The 23,725-nt window shown below is 53.9% G+C and overlaps 7 protein-coding genes across 7 annotated transcripts; 3 read left to right on the top strand and 4 right to left on the bottom strand.

Annotated features, from left to right (window-relative positions):
• Positions 1-715: 715 nt before the first annotated feature.
• Positions 716-3,746, top strand: CH63R_06250 (Vacuolar protein sorting-associated protein; the record flags this gene model as incomplete). Its single annotated transcript, XM_018301225.1, has 4 exons — positions 716-1,780; positions 1,883-2,236; positions 2,290-3,476; positions 3,602-3,746. The coding sequence occupies 4 exons, from the start codon at positions 716-718 to the stop codon at positions 3,744-3,746; spliced, it is 2,751 nt and encodes a 916-aa protein (XP_018159075.1).
• A 239-nt stretch (positions 3,747-3,985) lies between these two features.
• CH63R_06249 (Short-chain dehydrogenase) lies at positions 3,986-5,079 on the bottom strand (the record flags this gene model as incomplete). The annotated part of the gene is made up of 4 exons (XM_018301224.1): positions 3,986-4,164; positions 4,225-4,300; positions 4,357-4,967; positions 5,034-5,079. 4 exons carry the CDS (start codon positions 5,077-5,079, stop codon positions 3,986-3,988), a joined length of 912 nt encoding a protein of 303 aa, XP_018159074.1.
• Positions 5,080-6,746: 1,667 nt separating this feature from the next.
• CH63R_06248 (Zinc finger transcription factor) lies at positions 6,747-7,892 on the top strand (the record flags this gene model as incomplete). The annotated part of the gene is made up of 1 exon (XM_018301223.1): positions 6,747-7,892. The coding sequence occupies one exon, from the start codon at positions 6,747-6,749 to the stop codon at positions 7,890-7,892; it is 1,146 nt and encodes a 381-aa protein (XP_018159073.1).
• Positions 7,893-8,397: 505 nt separating this feature from the next.
• Positions 8,398-9,762, bottom strand: CH63R_06247 (O-methyltransferase; the record flags this gene model as incomplete). The annotated part of the gene is made up of 2 exons (XM_018301222.1): positions 8,398-8,581; positions 8,612-9,762. The coding sequence occupies 2 exons, from the start codon at positions 9,760-9,762 to the stop codon at positions 8,398-8,400; spliced, it is 1,335 nt and encodes a 444-aa protein (XP_018159072.1).
• Positions 9,763-10,729: 967 nt separating this feature from the next.
• CH63R_06246 (O-methyltransferase) lies at positions 10,730-13,381 on the bottom strand (the record flags this gene model as incomplete). Its single annotated transcript, XM_018301221.1, has 2 exons — positions 10,730-13,096; positions 13,163-13,381. The coding sequence occupies 2 exons, from the start codon at positions 13,379-13,381 to the stop codon at positions 10,730-10,732; spliced, it is 2,586 nt and encodes an 861-aa protein (XP_018159071.1).
• Positions 13,382-14,864: 1,483 nt separating this feature from the next.
• On the top strand, positions 14,865-21,477 carry CH63R_06245 (Beta-ketoacyl synthase; the record flags this gene model as incomplete). Its single annotated transcript, XM_018301220.1, has 5 exons — positions 14,865-15,509; positions 15,569-19,024; positions 19,079-19,288; positions 19,352-20,751; positions 20,817-21,477. 5 exons carry the CDS (start codon positions 14,865-14,867, stop codon positions 21,475-21,477), a joined length of 6,372 nt encoding a protein of 2,123 aa, XP_018159070.1.
• Positions 21,478-22,148: 671 nt separating this feature from the next.
• On the bottom strand, positions 22,149-23,513 carry CH63R_06244 (FAD binding domain-containing protein; the record flags this gene model as incomplete). The annotated part of the gene is made up of 1 exon (XM_018301219.1): positions 22,149-23,513. One exon carries the CDS (start codon positions 23,511-23,513, stop codon positions 22,149-22,151), a length of 1,365 nt encoding a protein of 454 aa, XP_018159069.1.
• Between the last annotated feature and the right edge of the window lie 212 nt (positions 23,514-23,725).

The raw sequence follows: 23,725 nt of genomic DNA, 5'->3' as shown, positions 1-23,725 counted from the left end.
AAGAAATTGGCCCCGATAACTTATCAACTGAAACCAGTTGTTGAGGTCGACAGGAGGTGCCTTCAGCCAGTTTTGCTCAGCCTTCTGACTCTGGACCTGCTTGTTTTCTTCATTCATGACAACCTGCCAAATGGTATCGTATCAATCAGCGTCAGTTCAACCACTTGGTTCTGTATCGCGTCCCGCACCTATTCAAGTACGTTGCGCTGCCCCCCTAGAATTCCTTAGCCAATACCAGGTCTCTATTCTGCCAAGTCTAGCCTGTCTGCAGTTGTTCCCTTCGTAACGCATCGCGGATGATCCAACCAGTGAAGGACACACCAGTTGAACCACGCTGTCCAAAGCGCGGGCATCCGAAGCGACACTCCGCCCAGGTACGTATTTATGCATTTATAATCCTGTCTTGCTCCTATTGCCTTGAATATGCTGACCAGTGACAGTCGCTAGGCAAGCCAGGTGAAGCCCGCCACTCCAATGTTCAGACGAGGCTCGCCGGCCAGCTTGATGGATTCGACAGATGGACGCGGTGATGTACCCGCGGGTAGCTTGCCATGGACTATCTTGGGGTTTAATCGGAACTGTAGGCAGCGTCATATTGCCATGCGACTAACTCTGCTAACGCGGCCTCTCAGCTATATCGACACTCCTATAGCCACCGGCCGCACGAGATGGGCGCCAGTTGCACACGCCAGGGCCCGGTTGGAGATCATACAAGATGTCAAACGTACGAGATATCCCTCCCGTGGCTATCACGAACATACCGTACGTCGATGCTGCCCAGTTCGAGTCGTACATATCAAAAATGGGCCCCCTATACGAGCAGCTGCAGCGGTTGAAGGGAACCGAAGACGGACGGAGGAGGGCGAGAAGCAACCCCGAAAGCTCCTTTGAATGTTTCGAGACTTCGAACCAGACTGTCAAGCTGTCATATCCGGCTCGAGATGGCAGGATCTCGTCCATCCCGTTAGCCACCGCCCTGTCCGACGACGGCCTACCCAATCGTCAAGTAAGGGGCATTGATTCCAGCCGCGACGGCCACTACTCTGCGGCGGCGCTGTCTATCATCCCTAGTGGTTACTTCCATCAACAGTTTCACCTCGAGAACCCGCGAATTTTCGATGTCGTCAGCGAGAAATCCGAAGTTGTGCCATCGAACTCGACAGCCGAGAGCGCAGGGGATGGACACGCCCCGGCACCGGGAACGGCCCTGGCCACAAATGCAATTCTCCAGGAGAAGTTGTCCTGGTACATGGACACGGTGGAGGCGCATCTGGTCAACTCTCTTGCAATGGCCTCGTCCACCTTATTCTCGGCGCTCGGCTCCATGACAGAACTGCACTCGGAAGCGGGAAAATTGGTTGAAAAGGTAGCCGCGCTGCGCCAGGATCTTACACCGTTGGATAAAGACGTGGTCGCCAAGGGCCTGGAACTGACGCGAAAACGCCAAGAAAGCCACAATGTGCAACAGATCCACGATGCAGTCCTGCAGCTGAAACGCATCGTGGACGGAGTTGTCTGTTACGAATCGCTGGTCAATAAAGGTCGGATTGAGAAGGCTCTTGCAGAAATGAACGTCATCGAGTCGGTTATGGCTGGCAAACGCAGCGATAATCTCGAAGACGAATCGTTGACCTATATCCAGCTCCGGGACCTTCGCGGAGCTACGGCATTGCAAGGTGTGGCCAGCGACCTGACGATCCTCCGGTATCGAATCGGCAAGCTGTTCGAGTCCAAGGTTCACAATCATCTCATCGGGGACCTGAGACGACATGTCCAATCCGTATCGGCGGAGGAAGTTATTCTAAGGTGGGGGGCCTAGTCTCTGCGGGTCAAAGGGGGCCTCGGGCGGGAGCCTCTAGCCCTCCCTGCCTACATGGACCAGACCAGTGAGCTACGTACGGCACTTTGCCCCATTCTTTACGGACTCCATCGATATGGGTCTGTCTCGACGGCCATCGAGGCGTACCGGGAACAGTTGCTGCGAGAGATTCGCAGCATTGTGAGGAAACCACTCCCCAGCTCAACCGATGACGATGACACGGGATCTGTTACATCAGGGATAGGATCTACCATCCGCAAGGGCCGTAAGGAGAAATCTTCCATTCTCGCCCAGATTCTCCGCGCCCTCGATGCAGAAGACGCCGAGAGACTGTTCTCCGCCATCTTCATTTCCATTGCGAAGACTTTACGACGACTCAAAACACAGTCGAGTGTTCTGTTGGATATTGCTTGTGCTGTCGGAATCCCGATGCTAAAGGCCCAATCCAAATTCAGTCTTCCACGATTCAGTCACATGGTGGTGCTCCGAATGTAGCCGGAAACGCCCCCATGCTCGGAATCCTGGAAGAGATACATGTTGCCCTTGATCTCCCTAATCTTTTGGGCGAAGCAGTGGACGCCAGTCACGAAATGATCAACCAAATTCTCCAAGTTCGATCTGAGCAGACTACAGGCTTACCCCTGGCGTACTTCCTCCGCTATTATACCCTCAACCTTTTCTTTGTCAACGAGTGCGAGGCCGTCTCGGGCCGAGCCGGGAAATCTCTCAAAACCATTGTAAACGGCCATGTCCAGGACTTTATCAAGGCACACGATGACAGTGAAAGCCAAACCCTTGCCCAGGCGATGGATGTCGATACTTGGCAAGACACAGATTTTACAGCCAGGGATAACGAGATTCTTAAGCAGATTCTTGGATGCGACACCTCTGACCCGCCGGCATGGACAACGACGTGCAGAGTCTGGGCCCCACTACTACAGAAGGAGGCTGAAGAGATGCGCGACACAGAGGATAACATAGCGAAGGGCAAGATCCATGGCGCCGCCATCGAGGAGGAGACTTTCATCCTTCCTCACTCTGCCATCCTCTACCTCGAGGGCATATCACACTTCCTTCGCCTGATGGCCGGCATTCCGTCCATGACGCCGGCCATTGCCGTTTCGCTGATATCATACCTGCAGCTGTTCGACTCCCGATGCCGTCAGCTAATCCTCGGCGCCGGAGCTCTACGATCGGCCGGTCTGAAGAACATCACGACGACAAACCTGGCGCGCACATCACAAGCGTTGTCGTTTATCTCCGCCGTCGTCCCGCATGTCCGTAACTTTGTGCGGCGACACGCGCCTGCCGGCCCCTCCGGCGCCGACCTCACGGGGGGGTTCGACAGGATACACCGCGCCGTCCAGGAGCACCAGGACGCCATCTACCAGAAGTTGATCGAGATCATGGCGTCGAGCGCCCGTCTGCTCTCCAAGAAAGCCCTCGAGGTCGACTGGGACCGGGAACGAGTTGAGGAGGTGCGGTTGTACACGGCGGAGCTGGCCAGGGACACGAGCAAACTGTACAAGACGCTAAACAAACGCCTCACTGATAGGGCAGTACGGTCCGTGATGTTCCAGGTGTTCGCGAGCTACAAGAACCATTTGGGGATGGCGTTCAGGGAAGCGAAACCGGAGACGAAGAGTGGCCATGAATGGTAAGACATCAATTACAACCCCCCCACAACCCCCCCACTTCCCCCCCCGTTCCCCCCTTCTCATTATCCGTTGTTCTCGTTTTAAAGGAGGACTCCTACATAACCATGCTAAACAAAGCGTGCAGTATGCTGCATGATGTCGAGCATCGAGTTGAAAAGCTCGGCAACCTAGAAGGGTTTGACGACTTGGGCACCTGTCTAACGAGGATTATCAATGGGAAAGAGATCTACGTTGCGGAGCCTCTGGCGTCCCCCCACATCAAACCATGAATGATTATCTAAGCGTTTTTTCTTCTTCTTCTTTTTTTTCTTTTTCTTCTGTTTTGGGGGTTTGATGGTGTTGGTCTCTTTGGAGTGATTGTCATTCGTCTAAATCACCCCTTCCAGGGGAACGGGCACTTCAATGGAGCAAGTCAACTTGTGCAAGCTTCAAGTCCGGAGAAGAATCCCCTCCGCCCAACGATGCGTTATGAGTGCTGTTTCCCCCAAAGCCATGGCGACTGTCCGGCTCACAAGCCCGAGCACTCGAATTTCAAAAGGTTGCCGTCAACGACCCTCTTCTCCATGCTCATCAGCGTCGGCATGTCCCACATGCAGCTTAGCCACCTCCCGCCTAGCCAATCTCTCTTCGTGCTGGTCAGATACGCAACAGAATGCGCTGCGAGCTCTGGGGTATCTCTCATGCGAACTGTCTCTCTGTCAGCAAGACGTTTTCTTATTGACATGAGGCCAGGGTCCAATAACTCACACTGCAGTTTCTCGGGCAAGTTGGAAGACAACTCGGTGGGGACTCCACCCGGGTGAATTGAAAATGCGAGGACTCCCTTATGACAATCAATATGGTTGGTTCTTCCTTCCGGTGTTAGCAAGAAAGGCTCACCTGATCAGCGTACTCGTCCTGGACAAACTCGGTGAACCGGATCAGGGCGAACTTGGAGATGTGGTAGGCTCCTCCGCCGGCACCCATGAAATGCGCCGCAACCGAAGACATGTTGACGATGGTCTTGTCTCCGCCCTTCAGCATCAGGGGCAAGAAGGCCTTCGTGACTCGGTACGTGCCCCAGTAGTTGACGTCCCACGCCTTCATGTACTCGTCCTCGTCGGTCTCCAGCAGCAGTTGGAAAGGCGCCATGTAGCCGGCGTTGTTGATGAGGATGTCCAGGCGTCCCCATTTGGCCGTCAACCTTTCGGCGGCGGCCTTCACGCTGGGCGTGCTACTGACGTCCATCTCGAGTGCCAGGACGGTCGGCTCGGCGCGTCCGGCCTTCTCGGCGGCCTGCAAGACATCGCGTACTGTCGATGAGACGTCTGAACGGGCGGCGACGGCGATCATCGATGCGCCGGCTTCCGCGTAGCCGATGGCAATCGCCCTGCCGAGGCCTTTGCTCGCGCCCGTGACGAGGACGGCTTTGCCTGTGCAGTCTGAGACGGTGACTGGGTCGATGTCAGGGTACGTGTCATGGTGAATGAGGTCCCCGGTGAAGGCATCGACTGAGGATTGCTACAGTTAGTATTGTGAAAACCCCATCAGACCCACCAGGGGCAGTGTTCGCTCACCCTTGCGCGGCGGACCCGCGGGATCTTGCGAAGGTTTGGGGGCCATGAGTGATCCGTGGGACGAGGCGATCCTTGGTTCGAACCAAGTGTTCGTTTGATCTGAACAACGAGTAAATTGGGAAGTCCAAACCAAACCCACCGGCTGCCGGGGGGCACGGGGTCCGACCTGATCCCTTGCACGGGGATGCTAGCGTCGGTCGTGTCGGACTTCCCCACAAGCGGGAGGAGGGAAAACAACGGCTGCGGAGAAAACAGCTGTATCCACACAGAGTACATAGATACCTATCTAACAGATATAATTGGCTGCAAGCCTTGGTCATCAAAATGGCAGGAAGGAAAAAAAAGGGATTAGCTAAGCCTCCAGGCCTCAGGGCCTGGCCTTCTTTTCCCCACTCATATTTCCACTCTTTTCCGCCCTCCATCAGTGCACCTAACGAATACACCAAGCTAAGCAACCAAGGCTAATAAATCTTCAGGCACTTAACGCACTGAAGGCCCTTTACCTGTAGAGACCTTACCAATAGCGAGGTCTAGAGGTGAGTGACTTGAGCCAGCCCTTACTGGCTACTGCCCCGTACTGGAGCCTTGCCGCCGCGATTGAGCGGACAAAAGGTTAACCCTAAATCTTTGAAGAAGTGCAGCCGCCCACAGGGTTACATCCGCAGCGTAGCTGCCCAGGTAGCAGTGCATTGTGCAGCAGCCCCACCTAGCAATTGAGAAAGCCAATCAGCTTATACATTCATCTGCAACAGAACGGCAGCGAGCTGGCGGGTGTTGTTCTAATGGTGAACCATATCAGTAAGAGGGGCGATCCCTGACAGTTGAGTTCAAAAGAATGAAACATCGGGAACTCAATGTGAGAGATATGGCGAGGCTGCCGATGGCTGACGCATTCCCGCTACTTCCCTGATCGAGATGCGGGCAAAACCGGATCCGGTTCGCAGCACCCTCGTTGTCAAGCGCCACGAACATGTCCGTACCACTCTATCCTATACGGTGACAGTCAACATCAGCCCAGCTCACCTCTGGTGTTGGCCTGACCAAAGGACGGAGTCCGGAGGCCTTTTGCTTTGAAGTTCGGCCTCTAATAGTGTGCAGGAATCTTCAGCTGTACGGTCTTCCAGATCTTCGGCTGCTCGCCCCTTTGAGGATCTTCAGTTTCATGGTCTTACACAGGTAACTTTCCATTAGAGTATGGGCTTGACTTGAGACGAAGCCTTCAAGTGGGATGCCGATATAGAACGCTTTAGTCAAACTCTTAGCACTCTTCGATTTTAGCAGACACCGAGTCTTCAACGTCCAAGATGAGCCTCGCGTTTTCTTGTTCTGTGAGCCCTCCCCCCCTCGGCTTACATCTTGAGATAAGTCATCCGTACTCGACAACAGGCATTGAGTACATGCGGCGGCCAACTGGAATCTTGCTCTTTGTACCCCCTCTAGCAATCGAGGAGGTATTAATATAGCCAAACATTCCCTTGTGTAACGGACATCGAATTAGTATGAAGTCCAACCTACTCATATCAGACCTCCGTACTAAACCTGTCCTGACAGACAATGTCGACACAAACTCCAACAGAATGCATGGGCTATAATCGCAAAAGACGCAAAGTCCGCAAGTCCTGTAACGCTTGCAGCTCCCAAAAGATTCGCTGCGGCAAACAGAATCCTAAATGCCAGCGGTGCGAAGCAAAGGGCCTGGAATGCGCATACAGCATGTCGATGCGAACCGGTGAGCGCTCTCGGGTTCCTGCCTCGCCTCATTCCACCTCCGAGACTCAGGATACAGCACCACTGGCCATCCGAGATGGGCCGTCAATGGCCACGTCCAGCACCTCTCCGGTCTCAAACATCTCACAGGTCTCACAGCAGGAGCATCTGCAACAGCATCACCACCAACAGCAACAGCGGGGGCGCCGGTTATCAGAAAAGTCTTCAGAACATTGCATCGACCTCCAAGATGAGATGTGGCTGTTTGAAGGATCCTCGGACTCTGATAACCTTGTGGACTATTGCTTCGACGTAGCCATAGACTTTGGAGTTGCGTCGAATCTAACCGACCTGGCTACGGGCCCAACATTGCAGTCAACTGCGATGATACCCACTCCCATAACGGAGAAGTACGACGGAGCCTCCTTGTTTGAAAAACCTCTGAATCATGGACTGCAGCAGTCCAAGGACGTACTGCCCATGGCTTACAATGCGGTGGGCTCCGCGCGCAGCGGCTCAAGCACATACTCGGACGACGGAATCTCTCGCCGCGCCAGGATTCACGACTGCACCCTGGAAGTTCTTGAGATCGTCTCCGACTTCCACGCCCTGGCGCAAGGATGCCTCACTGCCGTAAGAGACCCGGCTTGCACGGCGCACCCGGAGCACCCGCTCGACGACGACACGCCCCGTGAGATGGGAACCGTGCTGCGGCACAACCGGGAGATCCTCCATAAGCTCAACAAACTCCTCGACTGTCGCTGCTTCATGAGGCAAGAGGTGCTTGTCCTGGCCTACGTGGCCGTGTACAAGGCCCTCGGCTGGTATGCGGCTGTTCTAGGCGACGACGGTTCGTCCGAAGAAGATCAATCCCACTGCCCGCTGTTCGGACGCATAGCGATCACCGCCTCGTTCGTAGGGAGCTACTGTCTGGATAGTGACTCGCAGCGAGTCGTTGCCGCACACCTGGTGCTGACGCACCTCTGGGAACACGTCGACCCTCTGATCAAGAGGTTGCGCGACTGGCACCCTTCGGCGGCTACGCACGCCACCAAGGGACACATGTCTAACATTATCGACCAACATCACCAGGCACTTCAGGCGGAACTTGAAAGGATCACTTTCAAGGCGAAGAGTATCAAGCACACATGATTGAATGCTGTTTCTCCGATCTGGTTTCAAACTCACCGAGGGGGTGCGGGGGTTGAGTGATTTAGTATTTTCAGAAGACTTTGTGGAACTTTTGCGGTACGTTGGTTGCATCGAGGTGAAAAACCAGACGTGTAGACTGGATGTCAAGTCTCATGTTGGTATCAAGCCCGCTTTCAGGCATAGCATTCCTAGGATACCAGCATAGAGATACCGAGGCTTTCGGGGTCACCAGGAGGAGTTGAAGCAGCGAACACCACAACGCTTATCTAACCTTGCTTAGTTTGAATGTATTGATTTCTCCTTCCTCGTTGTGCACTATCATATTTTTGTCCCTTTTCTGCTGGGCTAACCATTTTCATCATTTGAGGTCCATTCTCCGTCAAAATCCCCAAACCCGCCGTCATAAGAGCTACGGACAAAACCTCCAAGTAGCAGTCTATCTGTTGCTGCAGAAGACTCTAGGAGTACAGCGATACCTGTTGAGCCTTTCCAGATTCAATTCTCTTTATGCCAATGAGATGTCAATAAGTGAAAGTTCTCCCAGTTCAGGACGGTGCACTTTATTAACTTGAAGCCTGGGCGTCACTGCACTGCAAAGATTCGTAAACGCAGTTATTGTCCGCTCACGCCCATTGAGGTTCATCAACATCAACAGATCACGGTCACTAAGTTTGTTGTTAACCATTGGTCTCTGTTAGGGGGTGCGCGATAAGACCTACTGCATTCGTCGCTCTCTCTCGCGGCTCTCTTGCCCTGGTTCCGGGACCACGACATCGTTGATGATGATGCGATCCTCGCGTCTCAATGATGACGCCAGGTTCTGCAAAATGGTTTGAGCATACTTGTCACTCCAATCGTGCAGGATGAAGCGGCAGAAATACGCAATGCCCTCCCCGGCACCGACATTGTGCTCCGGCTGAGGCTTCATGAAATCGTGGGCACGATAGCTGACACGGCTCTTCAGATCTTCGGGGCAGGACCTGGCACCAACTTCAACCGTCTCGGGGAGGTCCTGCACCTCAAACTGAAGCTTTGGATACTTCTTTGCCAGCGCTATAGAAACGTGGCCCGGGCCACCGCCGACGTCGACAACGAGCCGGATGTGGTTCTGCTCCAGCAAGTTCCAAGGGTAGCCCCCGTCGACAGCGTGACGCAAGTCGTAGGCACCCCCGACTGCGATGCCTCGCATGGCGCGAGCAAACATTTCGTGCAGCTGCCGGCCATCATCTTCGCGGAAGCGTTGGAACTGCGAAACCTTCCTGCCGATGGAGACCCCATACGCAGACTCGTTGGACTCCATGCTGTAACCGTAGCGTTCAAGAGCCCTTGGCACGGAGGCGCCGGCTGGGTAGGCAATGGTGGCACTCAGGTCCATCCACGCTTCCAGTTCGGGGTCGGTCACGAGTAACGCAGACATGGCGTTGTGTGTGACGGCTGGCTGGACCTCGAACAAGCCATATGACGAAGTGTGCTGAAGAATGCGTTCAACCAGGGCGGGGGTAACTTCAGGCTTGCCGACTGCTTCGGCGACGGCTGCGTACGTTGTGGTCCCTTCAAGTGGGATGTGGTGGGCCAACTTGTACTTGAGGGCAACTTGAAGGGAAGCCGTGGCGCAGTGTTCAAAACTGAGGGTGATGAGAGCATCTCGAGGACCGCGCGCCAGACGAACAATGCGTTCGGCAGCGTCAATGATCGAGCTTTTCGCCTGGAAGTAGGGCAGGTTCTCATGGATGGGGTCGATGCTGGGCATAGGGTCTTCGGTAGAGTGCTTTGGCAGACCACGTTTAGACAGGAATTCATTCAGGTCCGCCGAAGCCGATGAAAGGGTCGCGACAAGCTCAGTGAGCTCATCTGTGGCACGGCTAGGCATGGTGGTTACTGAATAGAAGGAATCAAACGAGATAAGTGTGACAACGGGCGCGGAGGCTGATCTGTCTGATGCTGGCTTGGAAGGTGTGTTGTTTACCCTTGGGGACTCCAAAGCGGTTGTTCATCTTTTAACCAACAACCAAGAACATACAGTGAGATGCTCATCCATCACACAAGAAGTCAGACATGTCTCTTGCTTCCCAAACATCGGCTTCCCGAGGAAGTACCCTGTGAATCGAGTTGGTCAAGGTGTTGACTATGAACACCCATCGGTGAACCCCGGTTTGAGGACGGAGGTCGTCACGAATTCTTCCTCTTGACCGGACTTTGGAACAAGCTTTGATGTGGGCTAACCGATGATTATCCGTTCCTGGACGTGTGAAGTTTATCATGGGTGGAGGAACCTTTGGATGCGACATCGTGCCAAGGAAGCTTATTCAAGACCAAAGTTTGTAAAAGCATAAGCGGCATATGCCTCAGCGATCACCGAGACAAAGATTGCCGGTTAGGAACTCGTATTTGAAAGAATCCCTGTAGTGTTCTAAGGTTTCGAGCCTTTGGTGTTACTATGGATGGTTGCGGGCAAAAAGGGTTATTATACCCCGATTGGGTATCTTCCGGCGTGTAATCAAGCCGGTTTGAGCATTATATAGCAGTACCCCTCACACTCAGGTAAGTGGGCTCGCCAATTAGGTTATAATTCTACGCCAGCTGTGGTCATGAGCCAAGAACTATCTGACATGGGTACTAAACTTACCCATCATACTACTATGTATAGCAGACTTACTATACCCTGTCCAGTCCTTGTTCCTGGAAGGTAAGTCACTGCAAACGACAATGGTTTGTCCAACAGGGGAAGCGGCATGATTGATCTCCCTGAATGACCACGAGGAGCGGATGAACCGGAAGCCATACTGTAAACACTTCGGAAGAACATCACCAAGGCTGTAAGTTTTGTTTCTGAAACCCTAGAATCCAGTCCATGCCCCGCAGTCTTCCAATGAGCGCAGCCCAAACATTTTCTTTGAACCCATCTCACTCTGCAGAATGCTTCGGCGAGCACGTGCCCTCATGGCCTCCTCAAAAATCCCGATTTCTTCAGCTGTAGGGGATCCTTGAGCTGCGGCAATTGTCTTTGCAAGACTGCATGCGTCGCAGATCGCAGTCTGAGCTCCAACTCCACCACATGGGCTCATGGGGTGTATGGCATCTCCGAGTAACGTCGCCATCGCAGACGGTGGCCATGAAGGTACATCGGGCACAGAAGACACTACACGAATCAGGGTCGCCTGGCTTGTGTCCTGTTGCTCCAGCACAGAACGGATGGAGGGATGCCATTCCTGCGTGATGGAAAGACTTAGACGGGCTGCTTCCGTGGCAGCTTGAGCGGACGCTGAGCTGCTAACCTTAGACGTAGACGCCTCTCCATCCGGACGGAAGCGTGCCTCGGGTCCGATCAGAGCCCAGTAGATGTAGTCTGCGGGCAGCTGGTGCTGGGAACGACTGACTTCGCTGAACCGAATCGGTTCCAGAAGCAATGTTACCGGCGCGTCTCCAATGATGCAGGATTGTAGCATTGGCGTCTGGTCAGATACGATGGTCATCCATCTCATGCCCTTTTCCGGGAATTTTGCAAGGACATCCGGGGACATGGGGGTTTTGCCGTAGATACAGGCAGCTCCGGTATCCTTGATCTTGTGGGTGGGCACAAGATTACGACGGACAACCGAATGCAAGCCATCCGCGCCCACAAGGAACCGGCCTTCCGCCGATCCGCCATCTTTGAACATGGCACTTACGACGCCTCGATCTTCATCAGTCTTGTATGACGTCAACTCTTTGCTAAACTGCATGCAGTCTTCGATTCCCGACATCAGAGTGGTACGGAAGGCAGCTCTGTCGACGCAGTAGCTGGGATGAAGTCCAAGCTTCCCACTCAACCCACCGCCGGACCGACTATTGACAACGAGACCGGTGAATGGGTTGAAGTCAGTTTCCCCGACGGCAAGGTTGGCGCAAGACGTTTGAAAAGTCTGATAGACCTCTCCAGGCAAACTCTCGGCCAGGGCAACAGCAGCGTCTTCCCGAAGCTTCAAGCGGTATCCCTGAGGCCGGGAATCCACCGCGGCATCTCTTTCAAAAACCCGGAAGGGAATTTTGTGCCTTTTCAGTGCTTGGGCGAGACATAGACCACTGATACCAGCGCCCATGATGAGAACGGGCCTGTCATCTGTGGCTGGCATGATCAGCTTCTTGATTTGCACAAACTCGCTCGGGCTGCCCGGAGCTGAACTCTGGAGTTGCACGGTCAAAAGTCCCATGACGCTGTCGTCAGGTTGACGCAGGTGGTCAATCTCCATCCCGACATCGTTGAGCAGTGCTTTCCAGTTCTCCAACTCGCGCTCTCTGGCGTTGAAGACCTGCATCATCATAAGATCTCGAACTCTCAATTGCTGTTCGTGCTGAAGAGCTGTGGAGCCCGGAGGCGGTAGAACGGTGTCCATTATGACGATGCGAGCCCTGGGGTTGGCTTCCAGGGCAGCTCGGAGATTTTGCAGAATAACGCGGGCGTCTCTGTCAGGCCAGTCGTGAATAATCATCCGGAGAAAATAGACGTGCGCGTCCAAAACTGTTTGAGGCTTGAAGATGTCGGAGGACATGAAGTGAATGTGGGATTTGACTCCTGGCTCGATGCCGGTGTCGGCCTCAAAGGCTCTTTGAGCAGTTTCCACCGTCTCTGGCAGATCCTGAACGATGAACTTGAGGTGAGGAAACTTGGAAGCAATCTCCACGGCAAGCTGGCCATGAGAACCGCCTACATCAACAACCTTGGCCCCTTCTGGCAGCGACGCCCAGTCGAAACACTCTACCGCATGCGCCAAGCTCCAGGGCCGCGAGGCTGTGACGCTCCGCATGTAGCTGGAAAATACAGCCGTGAGGTCTGGGTTCTTTCGAATATGGTCGAAGAACGGATCCGTGGTGTTCTCGGCCACGTTGAATGCCGTCTGATTCTTGGCGTCGGTGTCTCCCCACCAGCGAGTGGCTTCAGCAAACTTGTAGGCCACTGGCATGGAATAGTCCATCATCCATCGGGCCCAGCTCATGAAGTTCTCGTCACGGACCAGAAGGGCCGATGGACGGCTGTGTGCGACGTGGCCAGACGTGGGCTCTTCCAAGAAGCCGTTGAGCACCGCCATACGAGCGACCCCTTTCAGATGCTTCTCGGGAACGTCTGCTTTGGCTGCTAACACGGGGTATGCGATGGAGCCCTCTTGAGGAAGATGTTGCAGAACGCTGAGATCCACGAGCCATCGGACACAAGTCAATTCTTGGTACTGGTAGGGATTGCTATCAGCGTGCGCATTGCAAAGCTCAGGTTCACTGGATAGGCAACAACTCACACCATTGGCCAGGTGATCGAGGTACTCTTCAGGCATGGTCACCAAATGAAGCAGCTTCATTGCCGATTCCATCAGCCTCTTACGCGGGTGGTGGATGGCTTCCGACTTGTCCTCGTAAGGACTGGCGCCATTCGAACCATTTTCTGATTGACGGAGGAGCTCAGACCCGCTAGATGCGATTGAGTCCAGAGAAGTCCTGAGCTTCTGGTAAAACTCCATCGTAGGGTGTGTTACGGGCGAGTTTCGGCTTGTTGCGGGTGGGTAGCAGGGCTATTGCGAATGGAATCACTGGTACATCACGCAGATTCCCTACCATCGAATGAGAATGGGTATGAATCGGACCATGTGCGTTTTATTGTATCTCGTACTATTTGCCTCTAGGTAGTATGGTTCTCAAAACAGCACTCGAATTCTGTTTGGAACCCATTCGCCATGGCTGCCCAGGATTGACCACACGGACTGCCAAAGGCTGGCCGCATGCTGCCAGTCAAGTAGCGAGAGAGTCGCCGCACCGAGTTGACGGTCGGGATCGGAGTACACTCACCGTTGTGACGATGGCAACTAATGGCCACCAACCATGTAGAGTCGACGATTGATAAAAATGGAGCCCGGCCGGGTTCCCGACGTCGTCTGGGCAGTAAAACGCGTGTGAAGGACTACGCCCATTTCCCGGTTTCCCGGTGTGAACAACCGCCAACCAATGATACTACCACAAAGACTCTAATGGGGTGAACTTTGCTATTTACTTTTTTCCTTCTTTGGCGGATGCAGAGGTGTAATCTACGCCCTAGTCGCAGTCTTCTCCGAAAGTTTAGTCAAGTAATTTGCTTTCAAGGTGTGGTAGGCTGGTGAGAGCAGAGTGCGTCAAAGGTTGAAGCGAGACCTTCAGTCGGAAGGCTTAACACATCAATTCGATGTTTTTATATTTATCAAAGATGGGCTATGAAGGGAGCATATCCGATCATGGGATATCCTCGCTGACTGTTGCTCTACGTGCTGCGATGGAAGCATCGGGTCAATCCATGGACTCGTGCTCGGCTTGCTCCATGTCTGAGTGAACGAAAGCCGACTACGACTCGGGCATATACAGTCTCTTTCTCAGATGCCGTGAAACGGTGGCTAATCCTAAGAATCAGTGTATCGAGTGAAGCCTACACTCGCACATTCCCGAGAGGACTATCGGCCCACCATGCCTTACCAGTCCACCGGTCTAGACATCATGTTTCATAAATCAACCGAGCAGTGACTCACCAGAGTGATCAGAATAGCTAGATTTATGATTAGAGACTCGATATGCCTGTCATTGAGATGAGCGAGTCTCCACGTACACTATGAAGCTGACGGTTCAACGACCGTGCTGCTGAGCTCACCCGAGCCGTGACCGCCAAAGTTGGCAACGCTACGCCTTGCTCAGGAACCAGGAGGAGTAGGTGTCACTTTTCCCGGCCCATATGTTCACCAATCGGGTGGCTCTGATACGAGTACGACCAGCCGGTATGATGAAGGTGGATATAATAGTCCCGGCTTGGCATTCTGGTATCATCATTCTTAGAAGTACTGCACACCCTCTTCTACATTCAAATGGACTCGGAAGATCTTCTTTACAATCTCGGTCTTAGTTGCCGATCCATCTGAACATCCCTTTTACACTTTCTTGGCCACTAGAGGCTCTTTTAGTTCTCAAGTCGGACCCCCCTTCATCATGTCTAGTCAAGATCAAGTGTTCGCCTACGTCTTTGGCGACCAAACACATGACATCGCAGACACACTGAGCGGCTTGGCACAATCCCACCATGATCCGCTGGTCATCAACTTCCTTGAGCGGAGCTGCGGGGTGCTGAAGCACGAAGTTGCCCGCTTGTCTCCCGAGCAGCAGGAAAGGTGCCCACGCTTCGTCACGTTGGCAGATCTCCTGTCACCGTACCGCTCCGAGACCCTCAATCCTTGTTTCGTCCAGGGTTTGACTTGCATCACACAACTTGGCCTCTTCATCCGCCAGCACAGCAGCGGATGCCAAGTTTATCCCACACCTGAGAACAGCCTCTTGGCGGGAGCTTGCACAGGCGCGCTCGCTGCGGCGGCTGTGAGCTGTGCCCATAGTGCACCCGGTCTTCTTCAACCTGCTCTTCACGCTGTTGCTGTCGCTATTCGTCTGGGCGCCCTTGCCTGGGATGTGGCCGACAGAGTCGCCATCAAGCATGAGGGACCAGGGTCCTCGAATTCCTTCGATTCATGGTCTCGTGTCGCAACAGGATCCAGCCGAAAGATACTGGCCGATGCCTTGCTGCAGTACGCAGCTGACACGGGGCTGCCAGTCATCACCACTCCTTACATCTCGGCCATCATCGTGAGTAACCCGCAAACTCAATCCTCCATCCAACACACATAACTAACATGACTCTGAAGGGAACTACTCAGGCAACAATCTCTGGCCCTCCGATGGTCCTTTCAGACTTCTTCGCTTCGACCATTGGAAAGTCCGTCGCTCCTGTGTCGGCATCGCTGCGCATCACGGCCCCCTACCACTCTGCCCATTTCTATAACGAGCTAGACATTGAAAAAGTTCTAGCCGGCATCAACCAGAATGATCTGTTCAAAGCCCGCATTCCGGTCATCTCGGCTAGCATCAAGGGCCAGTTGCTATCCACCAACGCGACCCTTCGCGATGCACTAGAGCAGGCTGCCCGCGACTGTCTGGAGAGAGAGATGGCATTGGAGCAGCTACCCATCCGCATCGCCGAGCACATCAAGCGCTCTGTCAAGTCAGTCGCCGGCAATGTCACAGACGTAATCATTCAGCCTTTTGCTTTCCACAGCACAGATCGCCTCGTCTCTCCTGTCCGCCGTCTGCTGCCGTCAGAATCTTACTGGGTGCAAGAGAGATCTCCTCTTGTTCCGGAGGAGCTCGCATCGCGCGCCGCCAACGACGCTCTGGGTGCCAACGGAGGCGCCTCCAAGTCTCCCATCGCTATTCTTGCTGTGTCTGGCAGATTCCCTGGCAACGCTGACACCATGGACGCCTTCTGGGACATCCTCCACAACGGAGTTGATACTCATGAAATGGTTCCTGCTTCGCGATGGAACGCCTCGGCCCACGTGGGCGATCCCTCCGTGAAGAATGTCTCAGGGACCGGCTTTGGATGCTGGCTGCACCAGGCGCCCCTATTCGATGCCGCCTTCTTCAACATGTCCCCTCGTGAGGCTGCCCAAGTTGATCCCGCTCAACGCTTGGCTCTCTTGACTGCCGCCGAGGCGCTTGAGAAGGCAGGTATTGTTCCCAATCGCACAGCATCCACCCAGAAACACCGTGTGGGTGTGTGGTTTGGTGCCACGAGCAACGATTGGATGGAAACCAACAGCGCGCAAGATATTGACACCTATTTCATCCCTGGCGGTAACCGTGCCTTCATTCCCGGCCGCATCAATTATCATTTCAAGTTCAGTGGTCCCAGCTACACCATTGATACTGCCTGCAGTTCCAGCTTGGCTGCATTACACCTGGCATGCAGTGCTTTGTGGCGTGGCGAGGTGGACACTGCCATTGTAGGAGGCACAAACGTCCTCACGAACCCAGATATGACTGCTGGTTTGGATAGAGGTCACTTTCTATCCCGCACTGGCAACTGTAAGACCTTTGACGATGAGGCTGATGGGTATTGCCGTGGAGAAGCGGTGGTCACCATCATACTGAAGCGCCTGGAAGACGCGCAGATGGACAAAGACCCTGTTGAAGCGTGTATCTTGGGCGTCGCTACAAACCACAACGCCGAAGCCGAGTCAATCACGCGGCCCCATGCTGCCGCCCAGAAGGACCTTTTCGAGTATATTCTGACCGAGGCCAATGTCAGCTCCAACGACATCAGCTATGTCGAGATGCACGGCACCGGCACCCAGGCTGGCGATGCAGGAGAAACCACTTCGGTTGTCACCACGCTTTCTCCGTTGACGGCGCGAGGTACATCAGTCCGCCCGGCCACAAGCCCTCTTCACATCGGCGCCGTGAAGTCCAACGTAGGACATGGCGAAGCTGCTGCGGGTGTTACGAGTCTCGCCAAGGTCCTCATGATGATGAAGCACTCGACCATTCCGCCTCACATTGGCATCAAGACCAAGATCAACCACAGACTGCCAGACCTGCAGGCCCGCAACACTCACATTGCTACAGTGCCCACACCATGGGTCAGACCGCAGAACGACAGTCGCCGGGTTCTCCTGAACAACTTTTCTGCCGCCGGCGGCAACACAGCCATTGTCCTAGAAGACGCTCCCCCCGTCCTTGACAACCATACTGACCCGGACCCGCGACGTCACCATATCGTGACTCTCTCAGCCAAGACAGGTGAATCCTTGGTGTCTAATCTGCGAATCCTGATTCAGTGGCTTGATGAAGCGGCGTCGTGGAAAGACCCCAACCTCCTCGCAAAGCTGTCCTATACGACAACCGCTCGGCGCATGCACCACCGGTACAGGGTCGCGGTGACGGCTACCAGTATTCCTCAGCTCAAGTCATCGCTTCAGCAGGAACTCGACACGTGCAGTGGAGGCGGAAAGATCCTACCTGCTCCGGCCAAGGCGCCATGCTTCGTCTTCACCTTTACTGGGCAGGGCTCGCCGCATGCTGGAATGGGGGCGGACTTGTACTCACGGTTTGCGTCTTTCAGAAGCAGCTTACAGCGCTGTGATCACTTGTGTGTTCAGATGGGCTTGCCCTCGATTCTTCTTCTCTTTGAGGAGCGGGATTACTTCAGCCGGGCATCACTCACTGCCCTTCAGTTGTCTCACGCCGCCTTCCAGATGGCTCTTTGCAAGCTCTGGGAGTCGTTTGGCACCGTGCCCAAGGCTGTCGTCGGCCACAGCCTTGGAGAATATGCCGCCCTTTACGCAGCTGGAGCTCTGTCCCAGGCTGATGTCCTCTACCTCGTTGGAAAACGATCTCAGTTGATGGAGGAGCACCTCGTCCAGGGCACCCACGCCATGCTTGTTGTCATGGCCGAGGCAGCGGCTGTTCTTGCCGCCATTCCAGGTGTTGTTGGACGCGATCTTGAGGTTTCTTGCCTCAACAGGAAGCAGAGCATCGTTCTTGGTGGTACCGTTGCACATGTAAAGGAAGCACAAAAGATCCTGGAAGCAAAGGGTATGCGCTGCGACGTCCTCGATACCGCCCACGCCTTCCATACCTCCCAGGTCGACCCCATCCTTGCTCAGTTTCGCAAGGTTGCAAAGAGCATTCATATCCGTCAACCCGCGATTCCCGTCATCTCGCCGACTCACGGCAGGGTTCTTCGGGAAGCCAAAGACTTCGGTGAGGGTTACCTGGCCGAGCACTGCAGAAACCCCGTCAACATCATGCACGCCGTGTCCGTCGCCAAGGCAGAGGGTGTCCTGGACGAGCGCACTATTGCAATCGAGATCGGCCCCGCGCCTGTTGTTGCCCCCATGGTGAAGGAAGTGGTGGGGTCACGAATGCAGACGTTCGCATCTGCTCACAAGACTATCGACACCTGGCAGTTGATAACTGAGGCCTTCTCGGGGATGTACACCGCTGGTGCCAACGTCGAATGGTCTAGGTATCATGCTGATTTCCCCGAATGCCAGCAAGTTCTCCAAGTGCCATCTTATGGGTGGACTCTCAAGGAGTACTGGATGCAGTATACCAACGACTGGAGTCTTCGCAAGGGCGATGCTGCTGCTGCTTTTATGGGACCCGCCAACTTGGCCTTCTCCTCCATTTACAATGTTGTGAAAAACACTCTCCAACCCAGTTCCGATGGCGAGGTGGTTGTAGATCTCGACCTCAACGCCGACGATGTGCACTCGATGGCACAGGGTCACAAGGTCTACGGCGTGCCTCTATGCACTCCAGTAGGTCTGAATCCGATTAAATATTATCGACTTGAGTAACTAACTCTTTACAAGTCTGTCTACGCCGACATCTCTCAGATGATCGGAAAGTACGTCAAGCAAATTACAGCCATGGACGTCGACACCATCGCGACCGAAGTGGCAGACATGCACATCCAGAGCGCCCTCGTGGCTAACGACGTCGGCCTTAAACAAGTCTTCCGAACCGAGGCCAGGTTTGACGCCGCGACGAAGTCTCTATTCTGCACTTTCTCTTCCTTTGACGTAAGTTATTTCTTCTAACTCTTGTCGCTCGACACTGCACATCAGCTGACAATCGTATGGCAGGACAACGACAAGGCCTTGGAGCAGCATGCCAGCTGCTCGATCCGCTTTGTCCAGATCGACGTAACAAAATCTCGGGTTGAGCAGGCTGTATCACAGGCAAGGATTCGCATGGAGGCCATCCGGGCTCAGGTCGGCAGAGATGACAGCACGTTCCGATTCAGCAAGTCCATGATCTATAAAATGGTCGGCCAGCTGGCCGATTTCGAGCCTGGGTACCGTGGCCTTTCCGCCGTCACCCTCAGCAACAACACATACGAAGCTGTCGGCACCGTGTCTTTCAAAGGGATTCCAGATTTCGGGAAATGGTTCTCCAACCCCGCCTTCCTGGACTCCATCTCTCAACTGGCTGGGTTTGTCATGAACGCCAACGAATGTGTCGATCTTGACAAGGAACTCTTTGTCAACCACGGATGGGAGTCGATGAAGCTACTTACTCCCCGGCTCGATCCAAACACAACATATCACTCGTATGTCAAAATGACTGAGGGAAAGGACAAGTTATGGTCCGGAGATGTGATCGTCTTTGACCAGGACCAGAACCTGGTTGGAATCCTGGGCGGCGTTGCTTTGCAGGGCGTTCCGAAGAGACTGATGAACTACATTATCAATTCGGCCATGAAAAAGGTCTCGAGAGATTCTCCATCAGCGATCTCTCAGATCAGGCCACAACCGCAGGCAATCCCTGCTTCCGAGATGGATGCGACTTTCGGAGACATTTACTCGGCCGAGACTCAAGCTGCTCCAACTTCGCAGCAGGCCACCGATGACTCTTGGCCCGTGGTCCTCAAGGTCCTGGCTGAGGAAACCCGTCTTGATCCAAAAGAACTTGCCGATGATGTCGTTCTGGCCGACATTGGAATTGACTCCCTCCTCTCGCTGGTCATCTGCTGCAGACTTCGCGAAGAGCTTGAAGTCGATCTTCCGGAACGTGCACTCTTCGAAGAGTGTCGTACTGTGGGCGACATAAAAACGCGCGTTTCAAGGCCTGTCTTGTCTTTATCAGGGTTTTCGAGGCGTGGGAGCGACCTCATGAGCACGAAGTCTGACACCGATTCATCGATCGGCTCGCCAGATCTTGACAATCCGGTATCGCCTTTCTCGACTGTCATGACCCCAATAAACAGTCTTGACACGCCAGGTACTAGCCCCACGCTGGGCTCCTATTTAAAGGTCATCGACAAGGGCATTGGAGAATTCAAGGGTAACGTCGTGCCGTCGACGCCTTCTGCTACGGCTACTATTCCACCAGCTTGGTCCATGTACCTCCAAGGTTCTCGGACGAAAGCGAGGGAGACTCTCTTCCTCTTCCCAGATGGCTGCGGGGTGGCTACTTCTTACTCGAGCCTTCCCACCATCTCGCCGACTACTGCTCTTGTCGGCTTCAATTCACCGTTTGCGAAGTAAGTATCGCTTCTCGCCGTGCTCATGTTCTCTTGACACTGACCGTGCCTCTTTCTGTTCGCAGGACTCCCAGCCGCATGTACGATCATACCCTCCGTGAAGTCTTGCAGTCATACGTTGCTGGACTACGGCAGAAGCAAGCTCATGGACCTTATCGCCTTGGTGGATGGTCTGCCGGTGGCATTCTTGCCTACGCAGTCGCCCAAGAGCTCATCTCCGCCGGCGAGGAGGTGATCTCTCTCACTTTGATCGATTCGCCTTCGCCCAACCACGGCCTTGACCACCTCCCCGAAAGGTTCTACGATCACTGCAACAAGGTCGGCATATTCCGCAAAGTGTTGGAGCGCGGATCGGACCAGTCCAAGCCTCCCGAATGGCTGATGCCGCACTTCCGCGCAACAACCGAGCTTCTGCACGAATACCACGCCCCGCCGATGTCTCCGGAAGCCGCGCGGAAGCTGCACGTCAATATCAACTGGGCCGGCGAGTGCGCCTTTGACGGCGTGACATACCCGCACCTGCCCCCGGCGATGAAGGAGGGCGAAGACTGCGAGGGCATGAAGTTTCTGACCGAGAAGAGGAAGGACTTTGGCCCTGGAGAGTGGGCTCTGCTGTTCCCTGGTGCATCTATCACGACCACGGTAATCGAGGGCCAGCATCACTTCAGTATGATGCGTGGAAGTGGTGCAACCAGATTGGTCGAGTCTATCAGACGAGGAATTTAGAAGTGTCCTTTTTCTCACACCTCTTTGAGTTAATTTGGCGTTCAAAATAGAGGGATGCTTTGACTACGTTATATATGTCGCTGAAGCGGTGCACAAACAGGATCTCGAGTTGACCTATTCCTCTCTGATACATGGTCACACAACAGTATCGGTATTTTTCGTCGAGTTTCAGAATTCCTTGAACTCATGGATCAGGATTTGCCTTTCAATTAAGAGTTACTTTCTTAAAAGTTCAATAATTCACACCATGTCTTTGGGACATTACATTATCCGTACAGCAGGCATTATGATTTGCTGTGTCGATCTCGGGCATCATGAAACCGCTTGGTGCGGCAATGGTAGGTAATGCAAAGCGAGGTAAAGATTCCACAAATTGACTCGAAATTTGCTTTATTTCATTCAGTTCACAGAGCTCGAGCAAAAAGATACTCTACTAAAGGCTTATTCTTGATGCCACCGCAGTCGGCCCAGGCGATTCACAAATTGTGCACGATGTTATTTCCGTCAGTAAGATTTGCCGCAAAGTCTACAACTTCAATCTGAATATACATATTGCATGCACGCCTCAAATGACTCTTCAACATAGTTTTTGTAAGCCTCGCCGACCATGGAACAGCTCTCAAGGTCGTCGAAGAGCTACTGATTGAGGTATGAGTAGGTTCCACACGAAATCACTTCAGATCCGCCCTCACCTCCTCTCCAGTGTAAGACACTTTTGGTAGCTTGAATCCCCCAGGAACCTGCTTCTGGAAAACTTGACGAGGATCGTACTTGTTGCTCGTTGCCAGAAGCTCTTCCAAGGTGCTCTGGCTTCGGCGCTCAATGGGATTCTGCCAGCTCTCGGCGTACGTCGTTTGAAGATAGCTTCTGTACTCCCCCATCTTCTTCGCCTTCGCCTCGGCGTCGTTGACGAGCTGTTGGACCGTTTTTTCAATTGTTTCATCACTGTCTTTCTCGTCTTCGTCGACGGAGACGCCCAAGTGAACGTAGATGATATTCCCCTGTGTCTGAATAGGTCCAAGGGAATCCACAGCACCATGACGCTCGGACATGACGCTGGGGATGGGCTGGTAAGCCATGGCAACTGCGAAACCATCAAGATCTAGCAAAGGCGTGAAAGCCTTGTCCGCCATCTGAAAGAACTCCTCCATCATGTCTGCCGAAGGAGCAAAACTGACCGTAGCGAAGATCCAGCGCTTCGGATATGTCGCTAGGGCGGCGTACTCGCGAGAGATTGATGTGACATTGTAGACGCGGATAGTGTTCGAGGGACCACCAGGAAATAGGGGCTTTTGCTCGATAGCCAACAGCGGTTTGAAGACCTCGGGCTCAACGACGGGAGGATTGCTTTTGGTGTACTGCAGGCTGTTGCCAATGAACCAGCTTCTTGTTGCGTTGCTGAGAACCAGGTTGTTGATGTAGTGGGCATATGGATCATAAGGGTGCATAGATGCGAGATCCTCGTGGGCCTTGAAGTGCTCCTTGCGCGTGGAGATGTCGTGGAAGGTTTGGCCGCCCCAAAATTTGCCCTGGGAAAATGTCTTCATGGTGATCGCGGTGACGACGCCAAAATTGTTGGCACCGCCTCTGAGGGCCTTCCACAGATCAGGGTGCCGGTTCGCGCTGGCTTGGACGATATCTCCGTTGGCGAGAACAACCTCGAATTCCTCAACCACGTCGCAGATGAACCCGTAGCGGGGAGAGAAAAAGGACGTTCCGCAGCCAAGCACGGCACCACCTACACCTACGCCAGCAACTCGAGCGCCGAGGGTGCTTAGATCAAAGGGATCAAGCTGCTCCGTGACTTGGTCCCAAGTCTGACTGGGACTCATTGTGATAGTTTTGTGGTCCACAGAGATCCCCAAAGCAGGTAGATTCTTCAGGTCAAGAACAATACCGTTCTCCATGTTTGCAGCGCCCTTGAACGGGGTGTGACCACCACCGCGGATGGCGAACTGGCACTTGCCATCCCAGACGTCGGCGCCAGCCGTGAGTGTGCGTACGGCAACCGAGACGTCGTGTGTCGAATTGGGCATGACTATACATGCTGGCTTAAGATCGGCCTCCTTTAGGCTGAAGTATGAGCCGACGGATAACTTGTAAGCAGCGCCATTGGGAAAAGCGACTACACTGTGACCCAGTGACTTGGCGAGAGCTTCGCACTATGCAAGTAGTCAGAAAGTTACGACGGGGTCACGACACGCGGTATCACTTACACAAGATGAAGATGATGCAACAGCTCCCTGAA

Source organism: Colletotrichum higginsianum, chromosome 4 (assembly GCF_001672515.1).
Source record: "Colletotrichum higginsianum IMI 349063 chromosome 4, whole genome shotgun sequence".
Classification (NCBI taxonomy): Eukaryota; Fungi; Ascomycota; class Sordariomycetes; order Glomerellales; family Glomerellaceae; genus Colletotrichum; species Colletotrichum higginsianum.
Note: the sequence above shows the minus strand (reverse complement) of the source record. Positions and strands in the feature narration are given on the sequence as shown.